This window comes from Acanthopagrus latus, chromosome 3 (genome assembly GCF_904848185.1).
Source record: "Acanthopagrus latus isolate v.2019 chromosome 3, fAcaLat1.1, whole genome shotgun sequence".
Lineage (NCBI taxonomy): Eukaryota > Metazoa > Chordata > Actinopteri > Spariformes > Sparidae > Acanthopagrus > Acanthopagrus latus.
Genome location: NC_051041.1, coordinates 135205 through 157500, shown reverse-complemented (window position 1 = coordinate 157500; position 22296 = coordinate 135205). Strand labels below are relative to the sequence as shown.

At 44.9% G+C, this 22296-nt stretch overlaps 2 protein-coding genes across 8 annotated transcripts; both read left to right on the top strand.

Moving 5' to 3' along the window:
- Positions 1-819: 819 nt before the first annotated feature.
- On the top strand, positions 820-14013 carry LOC119017264 (gastrula zinc finger protein XlCGF57.1-like). Of its 7 annotated transcripts, none has more exons than XM_037093837.1 (6): positions 820-942; positions 1092-1298; positions 4871-5041; positions 8565-11403; positions 12366-12466; positions 13052-14010. In XM_037093837.1, the coding sequence occupies exons 2-4, from the start codon at positions 1250-1252 to the stop codon at positions 10541-10543; spliced, it is 2199 nt and encodes a 732-aa protein (XP_036949732.1). In that variant the 5' UTR covers positions 820-942; positions 1092-1249; the 3' UTR covers positions 10544-11403; positions 12366-12466; positions 13052-14010. The 7 variants fall into 7 exon arrangements, with proteins under 7 accessions (XP_036949732.1, XP_036949733.1, XP_036949737.1 ...); XM_037093838.1 differs by adding an exon at positions 1846-1906 and having other exon boundaries at positions 872-1298; positions 4871-4887; positions 13052-14013; XM_037093842.1 differs by adding an exon at positions 1846-1906 and having other exon boundaries at positions 872-1298; positions 4871-5061; positions 13052-14012.
- An 850-nt stretch (positions 14014-14863) lies between these two features.
- Positions 14864-22267, top strand: bop1 (BOP1 ribosomal biogenesis factor). The gene is made up of 15 exons (XM_037093835.1): positions 14864-15034; positions 16010-16219; positions 16312-16395; positions 16735-16889; positions 16988-17105; positions 17187-17501; positions 18294-18455; positions 18611-18691; positions 18781-18850; positions 18958-19090; positions 20019-20202; positions 20282-20573; positions 20694-20778; positions 20946-21053; positions 21957-22267. The coding sequence occupies exons 1-15, from the start codon at positions 14924-14926 to the stop codon at positions 22108-22110; spliced, it is 2262 nt and encodes a 753-aa protein (XP_036949730.1). The 5' UTR covers positions 14864-14923; the 3' UTR covers positions 22111-22267.
- The last annotated feature ends 29 nt before the right edge of the window (positions 22268-22296 follow it).

Sequence of the window (22296 nt, the reverse complement as noted above, 5' to 3'; positions counted from 1 at the left end):
GTCTGATTTAATATTTGATGTTGATTCCAGTCTGAGCAGAACATCTGATCAATACTGTTGTCTGATTTCAACTGATCTTAGATACCAGCTGATTAACTTTTTACAGCAGAAATAGTGATGTCATGTGACGTGAGCAGAACCACCAGAGGGCAGCACATGAACAAGTCAGTAAACAGAATGTTGTTTCATTCTTTCAAATTAAAAGATTTTACAAAGTTTCTCATTGTTTTAACACATTTTGATTTTGAGGCAATCAGCTGATTGTAATTTCCTGACATGATCACGTTCTGCTGACTCGTCAATAATAAAGACACTTTGATCCATTCAGACTCTGAAGACTTGCACAAGGTCAATTATTTGGTCCTTTTTAGATTTAATGTGTCAGGGCAGAACAATAAGTCCAGTGAAGCCCCAGAGGGCCGTCAAGAGTCCAGTCAAGGTTCTGCTCTACCCTGCCGCTCTCTGTCACTGTGGTGGAGCCTCACAGCCAAACACCTTCCCACTGTCGAAGCAGCTCCATCACTTCCTGTTAGAGCGTTTTCACCAAACGGAGGTCGTTTGGTCTTGTTACAGTCACTGTTACAGTCCTCGGTCTCGGAATGTCTATCTGGATCAGGGTTCCTGTCTGGTTCTGGTCCTCCACAGTCCTCTCCATCAGCTTCTGTCTCCATCTGTGAGGACTGAGGTTTGTCCTCATCATCATCTTCACTCTGTACAGGGACAGCAGTGAAAGTGAACCTGGTGACATCATCCTTCTCCTGATTGGTCCAGAGCTCCCCTGGTTCCTCTTTAATGTTGTGGGTTCTGGTTCCTCCTGGTCCAGACTGGAGCTGCACTCCTGCTGCTGAGGGGGAACCGCTGACATCTGCTGTACGTCTGCAGGAAACAGCAATAGGACTGATCATCGACCCTCAAACTCATCAAAACAACAGCAATAAAAAGGTTCTGCATCTTTACAGAACCTAGAACCTAGAACCAGACCAAGACCCAAGATTCCTGCAGTTTGTGTTTTCACAACATGAGCACACGTTGTGTTTTATTGTAACAGAAGCGTCAGTCACGTCGACTCTAATTATTGATTTTAATTTCAGAAACTCTTTAGGGTGATCACCACTCTGACATTTGTTTTGAAAGCTGTCCCCGGAAGTGCCGGTGTGTAGGTCAGCAGTTTTCACTCAGAGGTGTGTTAGCCGTTAGCTGTTAGCTGAAGCTACATCAGGACACCGTTAGGCTGAGTGTAAACAGACAGATGGAGCCGCACCGTCAGCTGATGGAGGAACCTGAGCTGAGAACTACAGGTTTGTTTCTGCTGCTGCACACTCTACTCACAGCTAATCATGCTAAGCTAACGTTAGCTGGCCTCAGTCACAGCTGCACTCCTGCAAGAAGTCACGATGCTAATGTTAGCTTAGCACATTTCCCTGTCAGCTCACCTTTGATCTGAATGCGTCACCATGACAACGAGTCCGTAGTTCATGATAGATCAGTGAAGAGACAATAAATGAGCTGATAATCAATCAATAAAGAATCTCTGTGATCAATGATAAGAATGATCAATACGTGCTGCTCGTCTTTAATCACATTTGATTTGGTCGATTCAAAATAAAATATCTTCAATTTTGGACTTTTAGTCGATAAAAAACCTGTTTGTGTTTCACAGAAGGGTTATAATAATAACAATGATATTCATATAACATCAACAATAATAAAAATGATAATAACAATAATAATGTAACAACAACAACACCAATAATAACAATAATAACAATAATAATAGGGATGCACCAAAATAAATACTCTTGGCAGAAAACCGAAACACTGAAAATTTAAAAATTTTCTCTGTAGGACTACTACAACAGGACGGCTGTAGCTCAGCGGGTAGAGCAGGTCGACTAGTGATCGGAAGGTTGGTGGTTTAAATCCCGGCTCCAGGCAGGGCTGAGCTGCATGTCGAAGTGTCCTTGAGTGAGATACTGAACCCCACATTGCTCATCAGGGAGCACCCTGCCCTCGCCCTGAGACAAGGCTGGGATTGGCTCCAGCAGTAACACCCCGTGACCCCATGGAAAGGGATAAGTGGTTACAGACAATGACATGACAAGACTACTACAACAAAGTACATTCAGAACAACACTGCAACTGCTGGAAGATATAACAGTATTTTCTCTGGAGGCCTAAAACATAACAGTGTATTATATTATATATATATATATATATATATATATATATATATATATATATATATATATATATATATATATATATATATATAAGATTGCCAGGTGATAAATAAAACCCGACGTGGGGAAACTTTATGCAGATGCTTCATCACAACTTTCTGTTTTGGCTGTGTTGTTTCATGATAAAAGTATTTCAGCCGAAAAAATGAAAATGTGCTTTTGGTGGCTGAAAATTGGTGCATCCCTAAATAATAATAGTAACAACAACAATAATAATAACAACTAGAAAACCGCGAGCGGTTATGCGGGCCCTCGCTCCAGTGTGAAATTATCGTCAAACATGCAAGACGGAAAAAAAAAAGTTATACAAAGATAATCTTTAATGATCATAGCACAGTCTCACCTAATTTAACACTGCTAATGAAATTGAAATATTGATGTGTAGCAAAAGTAATTATACAAGAAAGTGTATATACAAAATGATTTGAATCAAAAGCTGGCCTCAAGTTTGATTTTCACTCTCGTGTGACCAATAGGTGTTGTCAAAGACCATGATGAAAGTAGAGCCCTGTCTGGGCATCTGAATAGTTAGTAAAGAGTTATTCCCTGTTATCATTACAAACGTAACCAGATGTGGGTGAGTGGGTTCAGACTTGGACCCTCATCACACACATGAAGTTTGAAGCAAATCGGACAGTGCATGGAGGAGATATGACCAGTTGAAGTTTCATCCACCAGGGGGCAGTAACCGGACATAGGCTGGTGTGTTCAGGGGCGACCCCTCATCACACACAGTTTCAAGCAATTTGGACAAAGCATGAAGGAGTCCTGAGCAGTTGATGGTTCAATGTGGAAATCATGGCAAAATGAGCATTCAAAACAAAATGGCCAACTTCCTGTTTGCAGTGGACCGTCAGTGCAAGAGACTTTTTTGTTCGTCTGGTCGACTTACGTGTGTACCGATTTTCATGTTCCAACTCCATAAAAACCCCTATCGGGAGGCGTTTTTGAGGTGTTCAAGGGGGCGCCATGGAGGCATTTAGCCCCGCCCACGGGCGTGGCCCCCATCAGATGGTAGAGGTCGCCACCCTTGACCTGTGTAACAATTTTCACGATGATACGAGTTTATTAAAGCCGTCAAAAAGCCAAACGTATTTTCTTGGCGAATGATGGACAGACGTGGCGCTGCCACACGGACGCCGTTACTCGTAGCCTCACGGCGTTCGTAATGTGGCTTCACCAACTTGTTCTGGATGTTTTAGAAGTGGAATGAAGTTGATGGAGTCAACTATGTGGTATCAGTACATGTAAAGGTAAGGGGATGCGCTACAGAGGCATTTGGCCCCGCCCATGGGCGTCGCCCACATCAGATTTTAGAGGTCGCCAGCCTTGACTGTGTAACAATTTTCACGATGATACGAGTTTATTAAAGCCGTCAAAAAGCCAAACGTATTTTCTTGGCGAATGATCAAAAAACGCTGCGCCGCCACGCGGACACCATTACTCATAGCCTCACAGCGTTCATAATGTAGCTTCACCAACTTGTTCTTTATGTTTTAGAAGTGGAATGAAGTTGATGGAGTGAACTATGCGGCATCAGTAAATTTAAGAGTAAGAACTGGTCACTTCCTGTTACCACCGGGGGGCGCCATGAGTAAGGTGGGACGTTAATACATCGTTACGTTCATGGCTGAGCTCCCGTCATGCTTAGCAAATTTGAAGCTTCTAGGTTCGAGTATGTGGGCGTGAGAGCCGTTAGAATTTACATGGCAAGCGCTGAAACATTCGCCAAAATTTATCGACCCCTAACAGCTACGGCCTTTGATCTACAGACGTGCAGAGCACAACTTTAGATCAGCTAAGTCTGGAGATGATCTGTACCAGATTTGAAGTTGATTGGGTGAAATCCCTAGGATGAGTTCATTTTGAGTAAAAAAAATAAAATTCAAAATGGCCGATTTCCTGTTGGAATTTCAGCTTTCTGGCAAGAGAAATTTTTGTGCGTCTGGGTATGCTTAACATCTTTACCAATTTTTGTTCAGGTACGACAATGTCATTGACATTCCCTATGGGAATTTTTCAACTTTGTAGGGGGCGCTATTGAGCCATTTCGCGTGGACCGTGTGCGACGACCCAAAAATATCGAATTTCGGGAGTGGCCGGTCGTCCCTGCAAAGTTACACAACTTTTCCAGTTTGGGAAAGGGGTGAAATTGGGCAAAACAGTTGGTCAAGAATAATAAATAATAATAAACAATACAATTTCAATAGGGCCTTCGCTGACTGCTTGCAGTTGCTGCTCGGGCCCTAATAAAAGTAACAATAACATCAATATAACGTGATGATAATAATAACAACAGCAACAATAAAATAACATAATATTATTAATATGACAATAATGATAATAATAACAACAAAAACAATAATAATGATGACTGATAATAACAATAATATAACACTAATAACAATAATAATAACATTAATATGACAATAATGATAATAATATAACAGTAATAACAACAATAATAACAATAATATCAATATAACAATAATGATAGTAATAACAGTAATCATAACAACAACAAAATAACATAACAATAATACTAATATTACCATAATGAAAATAATGACAATAATAATGGTAATTATTATATAATTATGATATTCGTTTGTGTCTCTTGTTCTCTTTAGATATCCATCAGCTGTTGGTGAGTAAAGATAAGGTTCCCCATGTACAGTGGAACCCCTGTCTGGACCAGGACCTAGAACTTCCACACATTAAAGAGAAAAAGGAAGAACTGTGGGCCGATCAGGAGGATGCTGATATCAGTCCTGTCCCAGTGAAGAGTGAAGATGACAAAGGTTCAGATGGGAACAACATGGCATGTTTACTTAATGTGTTCTGTGAAGAACTGGGGAGAACAAACTGATGAGAACCTGGTGTTTGAGAATAAATACTTAGAGCAGGGGTCCCCAAACTTTTTCCTGTGAGGGCCACATAACTTTTTCCTTCTCTGATGAGGGGCCAGGGTCAGTTTGTAACAGAAAAAGTGTGACGATTGCAGGAGTGCCTAAATGTAAAAATGTATTGTTTTCCAGAAAGCCACAATCAAATAACCCTTTCTGGATTCTTCACAGAACAAAAGTCAGAAAATAAATAATAACACTATTAATGAAATAAATAATAACCAAATAACACTCTCTGGGTTCTTCACAGAAAAAAAGTCCATGGAACATAAACTTTCTGTTGTGCCGTGCACAGTCTTAACAGGTCCAAGTTCAGCTTAGTTGTCAGAGCAGAATCTCTTACTTAAATGACTCATATGAGCAGTCTTTCAAAGTTCTTGTGTTCCTTCCTTATAATCCTTTTGTAGGTTCCAGTAGGCTTGTAGATATCGCTGTTTGCAGCTCTCTCTCTCTCTCTCATCAACTTCCCTGTGAAAACCACAAAGCAAGCAGGCTGAGAAACTGAACTAAGTGATACAGCACCTACACAGCACAACCAGTACCACCACCAGTATGGTTGTGGAGATGGATTTTATCCCAGTAGATTTTATTATGATTATATTTGTTTATACTCAGAATGACTCATTCAAGTCAGAAAAGTGAGCTTACCTTTGTATGTTCATCAGTGTGAACTGTGGGCCTGCATCTGGCTGGTGAGAAGTTGAATGTCAGGTTCCATTCTAGTCACTGCCAGTCTCAAACACTGATGCAGATGTTCATCTGTCAATCTTGATCTCATTGGAGTTTTCAGCAGTTTCATGCGTGAAAAGGTTTGCTCGCAGATATACGTGCTGCCAAAAAGTGTTGACATCTTCATTGCGTGTTTTCTCTTCACTTGTCCCAAAAGCAGCTCTAGTTTCACCTCAAATGCTTTTATGTGGGAATACATGTCGCAAATGAGTTTCCCCTGGCCTTGTAGTTGCAAGTTAAAGCTGTTCAGCATTTCTGTCATGTCTGTTAAAAATGCGAGGTGCCATTTCCATTCTGGGTCAATCAGCTCTGGCACCGTTTTGTTTTGTGAATGAAGAAATGCGTTAATTTCAGGTAGCAGCTCGTAAAAACGCTTCAGAACTCTGCCCCGGCTCAACCATCGGACCTCTGTGTAGTACAGCACATCTCCGTGCGCAGATTCCAGTTCAGACAGGAATTCTTGGAACTGCCTGTGTTTAAGTCCCTTTGCTCTGATGAAGTTTATGCATGACACCACAACCTTCATGACAGAATCCCACGTCAACACTTTGCAGCACAGTGCTTGCTGGTGAATTAGGCAGTGGACTTGTAGCGGGGCGGTGAGACCCCGTTCTTCCATCTCCCGGTTCATGCGTCCTATTAGACCCCGAGACATGCCCACCATACTAGGAGCCCCGTCAGTTGTGATGCTGGCCAGCTTTGACCAGTCCAGGTCCAACTCTTCCATGGTTTGGTACACTTTGCCGAAAATATCCTCCCCCGTCGTAGTTCCACGAATAAAAATGAGCAGCTGCGCGGTGTCCTGCACGTCTGTGCTCTCATCCAGTGCTAATGAAAAAAATTCAAATTCTTTCGTCTTCTGCTGCAGCTGGGCATATACATTACCCCCGATTTCTTCAATGCGTCTGGTGATTGTACTCACTGATAGACTCACGGCATTAAAGACATCTTTCTTCTCGGGACACACCTCCTCCGCGACAGCGCTCATGCATTTCTTGACAAACACTCCATCAGTGAAAGGTTTACCGCTGCTTGCTATCAGTTGAGCAACCCGAAAGCTGGCCCGAACAGATGACTGGTTCAGCTGAGCTTGGCGTACAAATGTATTCTGCTGAGCTAACAGTCCACTTTTTAGCTTTGAGAGTTTGTCTGCTCGCATTTGGCCTTGCAAGCTATCATACTTGTCTTTGTGACGGGATTCATAGTGTCGCCGCAGATTGTATTCTTTGAATACCGCCACCGCCTCTTGACAGATGAGACAGACAGCCTTTTCTTTGCATTGAACAAAATAATAATCGTTTGTCCACTGCAGGTTAAATGCCCTGCATTCTGAATCAATTTTTCTCTTACCTAATCTTTTCGCCATCATTCCACTCTCTCTTTGAGAGGGGCGGGTTTAGGATTTTTTTTCTGGGGGTTGCCAGATAGGGGCACAGACTGCAGAAGGGTGGAACAGAATGTCACGTTATATGCGTGTATAAAATAGTTACTAACTAATAGTTAATAATGAAAATAGTTCATAACTAAGGAACATTTTATTGCAAAAGTCCAACTTTATTATAAAATACAAATACACATATATGAAAAAAAAATCAAAATGCTCTCTGGTATTGTCCAGGGGGCCGGACCAAATGTGGAGGCGGGCCGTATCCGGCCCGCGGGCCGTAGTTTGGGGACCACTGACTTAGAGGAATAAACACTTAGAGGATGACTGAGTAGTCAGGAAAAAGTTAAACTTCAAAGGACTTTGTTATCCACGTGTATGTTTTTAGAGAACCCAAAGGAGACTCCACGGGTTCTATAGGTGGTTCTTGTTTTGCTTTGAGAGGTTCTGATTGATCTCTAAGTGATGCCTGTAGACGGTGAGATGATTTAACAGTGCTCCAGGGGTCTTTTGGGAGGTTCAGCTGCTTCTTCAGTGGTATAGTGTTTCTTTGGGAGGGGCTGGTGTTCCTTTAGTGGGTTCTCCTGTCCCTCAGTTAGGTATAGTGTTTTTTAAGAGGTGTTAGTGTTCCATTAGAAGGTCCTGGTCTTCATAAAGTAGGTGAAGAGTTTCTTTAAGGTTCTGGTGTTCCATTAATAGGTTCAAGTGGTCCTTTAGGATGTTCTAGTGTTCAAGAGGTTCTAGTCTTTTGTTTGGTGGTTCCAATGTTCCTTTACAAGGTTCTTTTGGATGTTCCAGTGTTCCTTAAGTAGGTATAATGATTGTCAAGGAGGTTCTAGTGATCCTTTGGAAAGTTCTAGTCTTCCTTTAGAATCTTCTCTAAGATTGTTCTTAGGGTGTTCTTTAAGTATGAATAGTGTTTCTTCAGGAGGTTCTAGTGTTCCCTCAGGGGGTTCTAGTCTTCCGTTAGGAGGTTCTGGTGTTCCTTTAAGAGGTTTTAGCTTCCTTACTTGGATAGTGTTTCTTGAGGAGGTTCTAGTGTTCCCTTAGGAGATTTTCATGGGCCTTTAGGAGGCTCTAGTGTTCTGTTAGGAGGTTCTCCTGTCCCTAAGGTACATATAGATTTTTTTAAAGGAAGTTCTAGCGGCTTGTTAATTATTTTAAAGGTTCTTAATTACCTGCAGATTTTACTTGACTTTGCTATCCCCCAGTGTTAAACGAGGGAACATCTTATACATACGAATGGTTCTCCATGAGGTTGACAGTCTGACTGAAGTATAAATATCTTCTCTTTGCCTCCTGCAGACATCCAGCAGCTGTTGGTGAGTGAAGAAATGGTTCTCCATGAAAAGTGGAACCCCAGTCTGGACCACGAGGACACAGAAACTCCACACATTAAAGAGGAACCAGAGGAACTCTGGATTCATTCAAGGCCAATCTGGAATTTAATTCAACCCAACACTGAGAACAAGACTTCAGAATGTTCAGAACTGAAGACAGAAGTCAGTGACGATGATTGGATGGAGAACAGAGAACCTCAATTGGTTCCGAACTCCCTAAAGATCATTGAGGTTCCTGTCAGTGATGTGAGGAGTAGAACAGGTAAGAAGACGTACAGGTGCTCAGAATGTGGGAAGATCTTCGGCCGCAGTCCTCACCTGAAGATCCACATGCGGACTCACACCGGAGAGAAACCCTACAGCTGTTCCTTCTGTTCTAAAAGCTTCACTCAGAAGGTGAACCTGACGTATCACATGTCTGTCCACACCGGGGAGAAACGCTTCCGCTGTCGGTTCTGTGACGACAGATTCACCTGGTACACTCAGCTGAAGAGTCATCAGTACATCTGTAAGGTGTCCAATCAGAGTCAAGCTCAGGACAACAAAAAAACAGAGACCGGAGAGAAGTCCTTCAGCTGCTCGGAGTGCGGGAAAATATTCAGCCGCAAAGACAACCTGAACATCCACCTGAGGATCCACACTGGAGAGAGACCATTTAGCTGTTATGTCTGTGGGAAGAGCTTCAAACACGGAGGACACCTGACCCAGCACATGTCCGTCCACAACAAAGAGAACAGGTTCAGTTGCAGTGTCTGTAACGGGAGATTCACCTGGCTCTACCAGCTCAAGAGACACACCTGTGGAGGTGAGTCCTCACTGCTGTGCACCGATCATATCCCTCCTGTCCCTGTTAGGAGTGCAGATGATTATGAGGAGAAACCTCACTCCTCACAGAAGGAGACAGAAGCTCATGGAGAGGACTGTGGAGGACCAGAACCAGACAGAAACTCTGATCCAGATGGACATCTACAACCTGAGAGGGGTGACTCTTCTGGATTTTACGCTGATGATGATTGGACAGAGACTAGAGGACACGAGACAGGTTCGAACTCTCCGAGGGTCTCTGACGGTGAAACAGGAAGTAACAGCAGCAGGAAGTCATTCAACTGCTCTGACTGTGGGAAGGTGTTTGGTCGTAAGGAACATCTGCAGACTCATGTGAGGATCCACACTGGAGAGAGACCTTTCAGCTGCCCCGAGTGTGGGAAAACCTTCAGCTGTAAGAGGGCGCTGTTGGGTCACATGACCAGTCACAGCGGAGAGAAACCCTTCAGCTGCTCTCAGTGTGGGAAGAGGTTCGGCCGGATGGTTAACCTGAAGACACACGAGAGGCTTCACACGGGTGAGCGTCCGTTCAGCTGCCCGTTCTGTGGGAAAGGTTTCACTCAGAAGGTCCACATGACTCAGCACATGGCCGTCCACACTGGAGAGAAACAGTTCAGCTGTAGCATCTGCGACAAGAAGTTCACCTGGCTGTCTGGCTTCAGACGACACAAGTGTGGCAGCGAGCAGTCGGAGCTGGACGACAGTCAGACAGAGGAGAACCCAGTGGTGGAACCAGGAGGTAAACCGTTCGGCTGTCGTCAGTGTGGTAACAGATTCAACCACAAACACAACCTGAAGGCTCACATGAGGATTCACACTGGAGAGAAACCCTTCAGCTGTGCCGTCTGTGGGAAAGGCTTCACAGCGAGTGGAGCTCTTAAAAAACACTTGAGGACTCACTCGGGTGAGAAACCGTTCAGCTGCTCCGTGTGTGGCCTCAGATTCACTCAGGGAGGAAATCTTAAGAGACACATGATGCAGCACACGGGACAGACACGAGAGAAACCATTCAGCTGCTCCATGTGCGGGAAGAGATTCACACAGGTGTCCAACATGAAGCGTCATATGACGCAGCACGCCGCCGGTCAAAGTGCACCACCACAGGAAATAGGGATCTGATGGAGGAGTCTGCCGGAGAGCCACAGAGTGTACGCAGCAACTGACAGCTGACCAGACTTACATCTACTATGTATTTAATATATACGAGCATATATCTTTATTGTTTTAAAATACTGTTGGTGTCTGACAAAGAGTCTCTGATGTTCATGCTAAAGTAGATTCACCGTGACACAACTCACAGAGTTGCTCGGACCCATTCTGAAACCGTCAGTTGGTTCTGATGCGATCAGTAGGGATGGTGTTTCATCTCCATGGCAACAACTCTGTACGTCTGTGACTGTCTGTGACTGTTGAATGACTGCCCGAATGTATGAGTGTATAAATCTGGCTGTCTTGTCGGTGACAGAGGTCTGATGAGATGCTGCAGCTGAGCCTGATGAATGATGTTTCACACTTGACATTGCTCCAGCAGCGCCGCTCATCTGCGGTGCTCCGGCCTCTGCTGCCTCATCTGTGTGGTGAGCAGGTGAGGTGCAGATGTGATGTCGTCACAGCTGACGGATCTTTGTGAGTTACTTTTCCATCAGTGTGGAAACTGAAATAATTACGCTGCTTCTCAGATAACGTGGTGTCGTGATTGTCCACTCAGCTTTGCTTGCTTGTGTCTCGTGCTTTCAAACAAAGTAACACTACTAGCTGAATTCAAAGGGCAGCAAACTACCACAAACTACTTTGACACCTCCTTCAAATGGTCTGAGGCACTAAATGACTGTTTGACCAGGTTCAGGGGCTGAACAGCTGACGGCCATCAATTCAGAATTTAAGAACGTGGACGAGCTTCAGCACTGACACGTTATGACATCATCACGTTCAGCTGCAGCGCTGATAAGGGGGGTAAAGCTGATAATTGCATAATAAAGGTGAGAGTCTTTGGTCTTGCATTTTTAATTTTTTTTATTTATTTATTGTGCTTTTCCAGTCTACTGACCACCCAAAGCGCTCTACAACACTTGCCACATTCACCCATTCACACACACATACACTGATGGTGGAGGCCCATGCAAGGCACCAACTGCTCATCAGGAGCCACTTGGGGTTCAGTATCACTAGACGACCCACTCTACCTACTGAGCTAAAGCTGCCCCAGGCTTTAACAGACCTTAGTGATATGTGAGGTTCTGTGAGGTTCTGTGAGGTTCTTCAGTCCATGTGCAGAGCAGTGATTAGAAGAGTTTCAGTCGACAGTTTGTGTTTGGTCAGAAACACTGATGGTTGAATTAATGACTGTTGTGCTTTTACACAACATTAATGGGGAATGTGGGTTAAATGCGTGTTATGTCTTTTCAGCTATTTTTTCACATTCACATTCATTTTTGAGTTTGACTCAGCTAGTTCTCATTTAGATTATCTTTGTAGATATCACTTTTATGAAATCTATCAATTTCTGTAAACTTACATAATTCGGTAATAGAAGTTGAAAAATTATTTCATGTTGAGCTAACTTGATTATTCATTTTAAATAACTTGATAAAATAAGTTCAACCACAGTTATCTGAAGTAATATTTTCTAGTCCAAATTACTTGATACAAGGAGTTGAGTCAACAAACTGCATGTTGTATCAATGAATTATTTCATGTTGAGCTAACTTGATAAGCATTTGTGAGAACTTGATAAAATAAGTTCAACCAAATTCTTTTTAATCTTATATGATATTTTCTAGAACAACTAGAAAGAACGTTGAGTGAAACAGACTGCATGTTGCATCAACTCATGTTTTGAAGTGCAAGAATCTTGACACTATAAGTTGACTCAACTTAACTCAGTCAAAGCAACAAGATGACTTGATTTAGTCAAGTTGAGTCAACAAATCTTATCTGACAGTGCAGGATGGTCAACACTGTGCACGAGAACCTTGATGACCTCATCAGTGTTCTGAATCCACCAGGACATCGGGTTCACTGGACACCACCACACTGAACCTGGTCAGAAAGAAATACACTCACTCGACACTTTATTAGGTACATGTGTAACTTGATACAATCCACAACAACAGCTCTGCTATAAAATCTACATTAATGTTATTAATGCACGCTCAGTTTTTGTTGATGTTAATAAGGTGATAATTCTACTTTGGTTATTACTGAGGTCATAGTGGCTGATTGTGGAGTATTAGAGTGCATTATATTGACTGGTGTTCCTAATATTTTGTCCTCTCCATTAACATACACAATATTAGAAACACTTTTCAAGATAATGCAGTTCAGTACTGCACAATCCACTGCCACATCAGTGATGAAGATGAAGTAGAATCATCACTTTTCTGACAGAGTCAGAGCTGAACAGGTTTGTAAAAGCAGAAGTTGCAGCAGCTGTTGTGTTGGATTGAATCTGACTGCACAGGTGTGTCTAATGAAGTGGCTGCTGACTGTATATGCACAGAGTAAAGCTACATAGTGTTATTACTAATGGCTAGATACATATTAGTGTTTTGAAATTAGCATTTTCTTCACTTTTCTAAATGCTACCAGGCGCTCACATGTTCATGTACTAACTCTGTTGGTCTGCAGCACTCAGAGACTCCACAGCAGCAGGAAACAGCGATAGGAACCACAAGAGGAGGAGAAGCAGGAGCTATGGTGGGAGTTCTGCAACACAATCCGGGCTCACACCAAACAAAGGTTCTCCTTCACCTTGTGAGCACCACACTGCTACAGCAGAGATGTTGCAGCAGCACTGTGGAGGCTCTGAATGCTGAACAAGGCAACGCTCAAGACAGAACTGTCTCATCTATCAGAATCCTGCTGTGGTCCTCTGGCACTGCACCAGGTTCTGCACCAGGTTCTGCAGAGATACAACCACCAGGAGACATTTTCTGACATGCTCTGTTGAACATTCTCATTACCCATTACTACCTGAAGCTGAGCAGTGTTTGTCACCGCTGAAGAGAATCAAGACGTTCCTGCTCAGTGAAACAGGCTGGAACATCTGAATGCAGCAGCCATGTTCTCCAGAGGGAGCTCGTCAGGAACACGTCTGATTTCAATGAGATGGTTACTGATCGCTTTGCTGCTCTGAAAGAGAGACGAGCAACATTTCAATACAAGTAATGTAGTTTAATGACACTCTCATTCTTAGTCTCTGTCACACACACTCACACACACACACACACACACACACACACACAATCTACTAACTGTTGATGTTCTTAATAGTTATTTTTTTCATTCAAATGTTGCTTTCAGGCAAAATGTTCATCTGTTTATTTTTGTTCATGTTAATTTTTGCACATCTACACAACTGGCCAGAGAATATATGTGTATTTTTAGTTCACTGTTGAATGTGTTTTAAATTTAAAGATAAATAAGCTGCACAAAATCTTAAAATGTTGTTACTGATATAGCAATCTGGACATTAACTGTATTTACTGTTTGTTTCTGCAAATACAGAGTATTGTTTGTGCGATGTTGAGCGATTTGAATGCACTACCCCTTTATTTGGATTTATATAAACTATTTGTAATAAAAAAACTACTTTCAAGAACTACAAATAAATACTTTTAATGTTTTTGACTTACATGTAGTCTCCTTTGTAATTAATGGTAAAGCAAGCATATCCATCCATGTTCACAGTTTCTTTCTGGTCTCCATTTGTGGAGCCAACATCATTTTATATGTTGAATACTCCTGGATGGAACGTTTCCCTGCAGCCGTTACATTTTGCTCCATAAGTTGACCAGAGAATAACAAGATGTGGTAACTGTCTTGCTGCCTATTAATCTTCCCACTGAATGGGTCACATCATCATCATCAAAACAGTTCCCCCTGAGAAAGAGCCGCCACTGCTGAAAACACGTTGTTATAAAGACGACAGTGTCATTGGTGACGTCGTGTCCTGACTTAAACATGGTAGTGCAGCTCACAGAACTTAACCAGAACCAGAACTGCAGTTGTCAGTATGAGCACACTTATTGTGACATTCATTTTGTTCACAACCTTTTCTGACCCAGTTGGCTCCATGTTGATTCTGGTGCCGTGTTGATGAGACTATGTTGTTCACTGAGCTTTAACACAAAACTACAACAACCTGACAAATATCATGTGGTTCTGACCCAGTTGGGGGATGAAGTCCGAGTGACGTCATCAATCGAATCTCAATGTTCAGGACGATGAGAGGTCAAAAGATTTTGCTCCACAGTTTATGTCTTAGACCCTCACAGAAACTGATGACGTCATCATGCGTTTACATTAATGTGTTTACAATAACAGCTGATGTTTGTTTGATCTTCATCTCTTTCATTTAACTGACAAACAGCACTGACGATGATGATGATAATGATGATGATTATGACGATGCCAACACAAGATGGCGCCAGCAGTAAGCTCCTCCCTCCCGGCTGTGACGTGTGACCTTTCACCCCGCAGAGCCCCACGTGCTGTGCGATGGAGGAGAGCAGCAGTGGAAACACGCGGAGGAGCGAAGACATGAAGAAAGTCCGACAGAAATCTGTGAAGAAGAGGAGCAAAGAGGAGCAGGACGAGGAGCAGGACGAGGTGACGCAGAGAGACAGAGAGACAGGAAGACAGAGAGACAGGAGGGACAACTGGGGAGAAACTGGCAGCTAGCTGTTAGCATGCTAACAGGACAAGGCTGCACCAAAACACGCAGCTGGAGATAAAACCCTAAATGTTGAGCGAGTGACGCCTGTGATGTTGAGATAAATGAGCAGAACCGAAGAGCACAACTCAGCAGAACTCACCGAGTCCAGCTGCTCCGCACCAGACGAGTTAAAGCTTAAAGACAGGCAGAGCAACTTAAAATGGCCAGATTCTCAGTGGAGTTTTGAATGGATTATCTCTCATCACAATGCCCTGGAAGTAAACATGCTAATCTATGCTGAAGATCGATGATAATGTTGTTCCCTTTAAACACACAACAGACTCGATAAATATCTAGCGTGCATTCAGTGTGCTGAGACATAACGGTCTTATTCTGACTGGGAATCTGGTGCCACAGAGTCCAGTTTACTTCAGTTAGCTAATGTTGTACTGGAAGCTAGCGTTGACGGCTATTAACAGTAGAACTGTAGCATTAGACAACTAGCTAGCTAATTACACTGTTGTTTACAGTGTAGCTTCTGTTGTTAGCATGCTAGCCCTGCTGCTACCTCAGGACATCCTCCCTCTAACACCAGCTAACACCAAACTCCAGTCATAATCTGACAATTAAACAAGTCTGGTGTGTCAGTAACATACCTGTTCATGATGTTCTGAGCATTACATTTAATTGTGTGTATTAATTGTTGTTGATAGAATTTTTCTTCACCTGTAACATGTCATATCTAGTCCATATGTGTTTATCTGATTATTCTGGAGGTGGTGTCAAACAACTTCCCATATTCAAATGTTTTATAGCTTCTTCATTGGAAATTCTTCATGCTGGATCAGGAAAGCACTTCTGAAATCAGCAGATTTTTGTATGGAATTTGGTGTAGCTCTCAGTAGTTTGAATGTGTTGGTTCTCTTTAGATTTTTAACTTCAACCAGAAACCATCTGAGGAGGAGCAGGACGAAGATCTGTCAGACAGCGAGGACAGTGTCTACTCAGGACTCGAGGATTCTGGGAGTGACAGCGAAGGCGATGACAATGAGGAGGAGGAGGACGAGAGGGGATCAGATGATGACGATGATGATGAGGAGGAGGATGGTCTGAAAGTTGAGCCAAAACAGACTGAACAGGTAGAGTTTTGTGTATGTGTGTGTGCGTGCGTGCGTGTATGACAGTTGATTGGCTGATTGTGAACATCACCTGTGTTCTGCTCCACATGCAGACAGAGGAGGAGGAGGAGGAGGAGGAGAAGGGAGGAGGAGAAAAGAAAGAAGATGAGTACGAGCGTGACTCTTCAGACGAGGAGGTCAGATCAGTTCTTCTGTGTTCCTTCATGTTCTTCATGAGTTCTCTTATGTTCTACATTCTGTTGTCTGTGGGTTCCACAAGCTTCTATCAGTTTACAGGTGTTCTTCATGGTTCTCCACAATGTTCTGATGGTTCACTAACGTTCTTTGTTACTCAGTAAAACATTATCCCATGGTCCTCAGCAAATTCTGTAAGGTTCTTCATCAACCATCATGCATTGAGGTCTGTTGGGACACTTCATGTTCTGTTCTGTTGGGTTCCATGGGGACTGTCAGGTTTTCTGTGCTAACGTCAGCTATTCTCTGATAGTCTATATTGTGTTGTGGTTCTGCTGCAGGACATCAGGAACACGGTGGGGAACATTCCCATGGAGTGGTACAAAGACTTCCCTCACATTGGCTACGACCTGGACGGGAAAAAGATCTACAAGCCAATCAGGAACAAGGACGAGCTCGATGACTTCCTGGACAAAATGGAGAACCCAGACTACTGGTCAGCCAGTTAGCATAATGCTAGTCCCCTTATTTGTTTAAAGTAGGGATGCTAAAGCTGCTAACGTGCAGTTCTAACAGCACTGTGTCCATCTGCAGGAGAACAGTCCACGACAAGCAGACAGGAAGTGACGTTGTGCTGTCGGATGAGCAGGTGGAGCTGGTGAAGCGTCTGCAGCGAGGACAATTTGGAGACGTCAACTTCAATGAGCACCAGGTATGCTGAGGCGACGCCAGGGAAGCTCTGCCTGCGTCTGTCGACATGTTTTCTGTTCTAAGGTGAAGCTTTTGCCCCCAGCCTCAGGTAGAGTTCTTCAGCAGCGACCTGATGATCCACCCGGTCACCAACAGACCGGAGCACAAACGGAGCTTCATCCCGTCGCTGGTGGAGAAGGAGAAGGTGTCTAAACTGGTCCACGCCATCAAGATGGGCTGGATCAAACCACGGCGGCAGGATGATGACAGCAGGGGACGCTACTACGACCTGTGGGCCTCCGAGGATGCGTCCATCCTCGCCAAGCATAGGATGCACCTGCCCGCACCCAAGATTCCTCTACCTGGTCACCATGAGTCCTACAACCCCCCACCTGAGTACCTGTTCACTGATGAGGAGGTACATCAGCTGAGCCCTCTCTGTCTACCTGCCTCACATGCACAGCTTAGTTAGATTACAGCCATAGTTTGACTATGCTGCTCAGTTAGACAGCTGCAGTTGTCCGAGTATACATGCTGGTGAGAAAATCGAATTACTGGCTGTAGCATGTCACACCCCGGTACGCTAGGTGGCACTGTACCCATTTCAACTCGTGGTCACAGAAACACCTCCGGCTGAACTCTTTACGTCACCAGCTGCCTCGGCATTTGAGAAAGATGTCTTATGATGAGTGAGACAAAGCTACATCTTTGTACATTTGGTATATGGTGCACATGGTAATTCCATAATCCAGATACACAATGGCGCTCTTTCTTGCAGTGATTTCGGAGAAAAGCCATCACTGTCCTTCTGCTTCCGGCTCACGGCCCTGGGAAAAAACTCGCGAGCCTGCGCAGAACGCAAAATCCAATCCAATCTGAATGTTTACATGCAGGAGTAATGCGACTATCAATCAAATAATCTGCATGTTTTAATCCGACTATGAGAAATCTGATCCGGTCCGATTTTAGTCAGGCTAAGGTGTATACATGCATCTTAAAACTCTGATCATAGTCGGACTAACCCAGTAATTCAGTTTTCTTGAGCATCATGTAAACGCACTGAGAACACCTTTCTGTCTGCACTGTCTACCTGTCTGTCTACCTGTCTCACTGAGAACACCTTTCTGTCTGCACTGTCTACCTGTCTGTCTACCTGTCTCACTGAGAACACCTTTCTGTCTGCACTGTCTACCTGTCTCACCCTCTGCAGCGTGCTCTGTGGGAGCAGCAGGATACGTCAGACAGGAAGTTTCCGTTTGTTCCCAGGAAGTTCTCGAGCCTCCGTCAGGTTCCTGCATTCTCGCGTTTCATCCATGAGAGGTTTGAGCGCTGCCTCGACCTTTACCTGTGTCCCCGTCAGAGGAAGATGAGGGTAACCACACACCTGAGACACACTTGAGGACAAGCACTGTGTGTGTGTGTGTGTGTGTGTGTGTGTGTGTGTGTGTGTGTGTGTGTGTGTGTGTGTGTGTGTGTGTGAGAGCTATATATGATCAGTAACCTGACTGCCTCTCTACCTGTCTGCAGGTGAACGTGAATCCTGAAGATCTGATTCCTAAACTTCCCAAACCCAAAGACCTGCAGCCGTTTCCAACAACACAGTCTCTGGTACACACGCACACACACACACACACACACACATGCACACACTCAGGTGTGTCCTCACTAACATGGTGTACCTGCTTGTGTGTGTTCAGGTGTATCGGGGTCACAGTGCTCTGGTTCGTTCCATCAGTCTGTCTCCATCAGGACAGTGGCTAGCTTCAGGTAACACACACTGTGCGTGTGTGTGTGAATGAAACAAGTTCCTCACAGAGAACAACATGATCAGTATCACTTAACTGGAGTACTTCTACTGTGTACTGTGTGTACAGGAAGTGATGATGGTTCTGTGAGGTTCTGGGAGGTGTGTTCATCTCGCTGTGTGAAGACCGTTCAGGTGGGCGGAGCCGTGAAGAGCATCGCCTGGAACCCAAACCCGTCTGTCTGCCTGCTGGCTGTTGCCCTGTAAGGAAGTGATGACCTGTCTCTCGCTCTCTCTCTGATGATCTGTGTCTCAATTTCAACAAGCTTTATTGGCATGACTGTGGTTCACAATATTGCCCAAGCGTACAGGATTACAGAACAAAAATGTTAGCAATATTAATGATGATGATAATAATAATAATAATGATAATAACAATAGTAATAACAACACTAATAAACAGTATATCAGGGTGCAGGTAAAAACCCAGTCAGGATCAGCTGGTTCATGTGGAGCAGATCATGTCAGGTGTTGTGCAGCTCGTCTCTTCTCCTGTGGCAGCGTTCACGTGTCTCGCTGCCAGTTTGTTCTCCCAGTAAATGCTGGAGTTTTTCTTGGTCTGATAGTTTGGGGAAGTCTGGGGTTGTACATGTGATTTTAGTGTATATGTGGGTTCTGAGGTCTGTGTATGTGTCACAGTGCAGCAGGAAGTGCTGCTCTGTCTCCACCTGTCTGTGTGGACAGAACCGACCCAGCCGGTCCTCTCTGGGCAGCCAGGTCTGTCTGTGTCTGCTGCTCTCTAAGGCCGGCTGTGGTCGCTGAGTCTGTACAGAGTCGGTGTTTTCCTCAGTCTCAGGTCAGTTACAGAGCTCAGATAATCTGCCATGGAGTATTGTCTGTTTAGGGCCAAATAACATTGGAGTATGCTTTGGGTTTTGGTTGTGGATGTCCAATAGTTGATGTAATTGTCTTTTTCTTTTGCTATAATTTGGTTGGGCTGGATGGTGTGAGGGCGGTGTTGGTGCCCGGTGCTGTTGGAGCTCAGCCTGTGGACCAGCTGGCTGAGGGGACTCCCTTCTCTGCTCTCCTCTTGGCATCGTAGAGCTCTCTCTCTGATGACCCGTCTCTCTCGCTCTCTGATGACCCGTCTCTCTCGCTCTCTGATGACCCGTCTCTCTCGCTCTGTTTCAGAGACTCTGTGGTGTTGATCCTGTCTCAGTCTCTGGCAGACAGGCAGGTTGTCTCGGCTTCAGAGCGACTCCTGTCAAGTCATGAGGAGGCGGAGCCTACAGAGGGGGATGCTGCTGTCACCTGGACTGAGGTGGAGGGGGAGGAGCTTAACAAGGGGATCCGTCTGAAAATACAACATCCCAAAGTGAGAGACGCGCCTGTTTGATTGTTGATTGCTGATCAGTACTTGACCACAACTAACTGATCAGTATTGATCTTCGCAGGCTGTTCACCAGGTGGTATGGCATGCCAAAGGAGACTACCTGGCTTCAGTGATGCCAGATCACTCTAGCCACCTGCAGGTGTTCATCCACCAGGTGAGCCGGAGGCGGAGCCAGAATCCCTTCAGGAAGAACAAGGGTCTGGTTCAGTGCGTGTCCTTCCACCCCATCAGGCCCTACTTCTTCGTGGCGACTCAGCGCTCCGTCCGCATCTACAACCTGGTCAAACAGGAAATGACCAAGAAACTGCAGGCCAACTCCAAGTGGATCTCCAGCATGGCCGTCCACCCTGGAGGTAACCACGACACCACATCTGTTTACTGCTGATCAGTCACGTTAGAGTCTAATTGGACAATAATAAGGTGACATCAGGTGAGGGGCGGAGCCTCTGTCTCACCTTTCTGTGTGTCTGCAGGTGATCATGTGATCTGTGGGAGTTATGACTGCAGGCTCAGCTGGTTTGACCTTGACCTCTCAACCAAACCTTACAAGATGTTAAGGTATGTGTTCAATCATCCTGATCAATCAACTGCAGCATTCTGGGTTCTTTTGGTATGTTTTAGAATGCAATGTAATGATACTGTTGATGGTATTGATCATGTTAATCATATTGATCATAATGATACTGTTGATGGTATTGATGGTATTGATTGCTTCCTGCCTGCAGACATCATAAAAAGGCCGTAAGGGGCGTGGCCTATCACAGACATTACCCGCTGTTTGCCTCGGCGTCCGACGACGGATCTGTCATCGTCTGTCATGGGACTGTTTACAAGTACTACACACAGCACTACACTACACACAGTACTACACTACACACAGTACTACACTACACACAGTACTACACTACACACAGCACTACACTACACACAGCACTACACTACACACAGCACTACACACAGCACTACACTACACACAGCACTACACACAGCACTACACTACACACAGCACTACACTACACACGGCACTACACAGCACTACACTACACACGGCACTACACTACACACAGCACTACACTACGCACTACACTACACACGGCACTACACACAGCACTACACTACACACAGCACTACACTACACACAGCACTACACTACACACGGCACTACACACAGCACTACACTACACACAGTACTACACTACACACAGCACTACACACTGACTTCCCCGTCTCCCCCTGTCTCACCCCTGTCTCACCCCTGTGTCCTCCCTGTCTCACCCCTGTCTCACCCCTGTGTCCTCCCTGTCTCACCCCTGTCTCCCCCTGTCCCCTCCCTGTCTCACCCCTGTCTCCCCCTGTCCCCTCCCTGTCTCACCCCTGTCTCACCCCTGTGTCCTCCCTGTCTCCCCCCTGTCTCCCCCTGTCCCCTCCCTGTCTCACCCCTGTCTCACCCCTGTGTCCTCCCTGTCTCCCCCCTGCCTCACCCCTGTCTCCCCCTGCCTCCCCCTGTCTCACCCCTGTCTCCCCCTGTCCCCTCCCTGTCTCACCCCTGTCCCCTCCCTGTCTCCCCCGTTTCCCCCCCGCCTCACCCCGTCTCCTCCCTGTCTCCCCCCTGTCTCCCCCGTCTCCTCCCTGTCTCCCCCCGCCTAACCCCTGTCTCCTCCCTGTCTCACCCCTGCCTCACCCGTCTCCTCCCCATCTCACCCCTGTCTCCCCCCACCTCACCCCTGTCTCCTCAGTGACCTGCTGCAGAACCCTCTGATTGTGCCCGTGAAGGTCCTCAGAGGTCACGTGATCACTCATGACCTCGGTGTCCTGGATGTGACCTTTCACCCCTCCCAGCCATGGGTCTTCTCTTCTGGAGCTGACGCCACCATCCGCCTCTTCACCTAGAAACCTGATCTCCATCACTGTGGTATCCTAGCAACCTGATCTCCATCACTCGTTGCCTTGTTTGACCTTGTACCTTTTTTTTTCTGTCTGTTTTTAGTGAAACTGAAACTTTTGGACCTGTTTGTTTTATTGTTCAATAAACAGTCATTGGATTACAGATGTGTGAAACATTTCTGTTTTTTTATG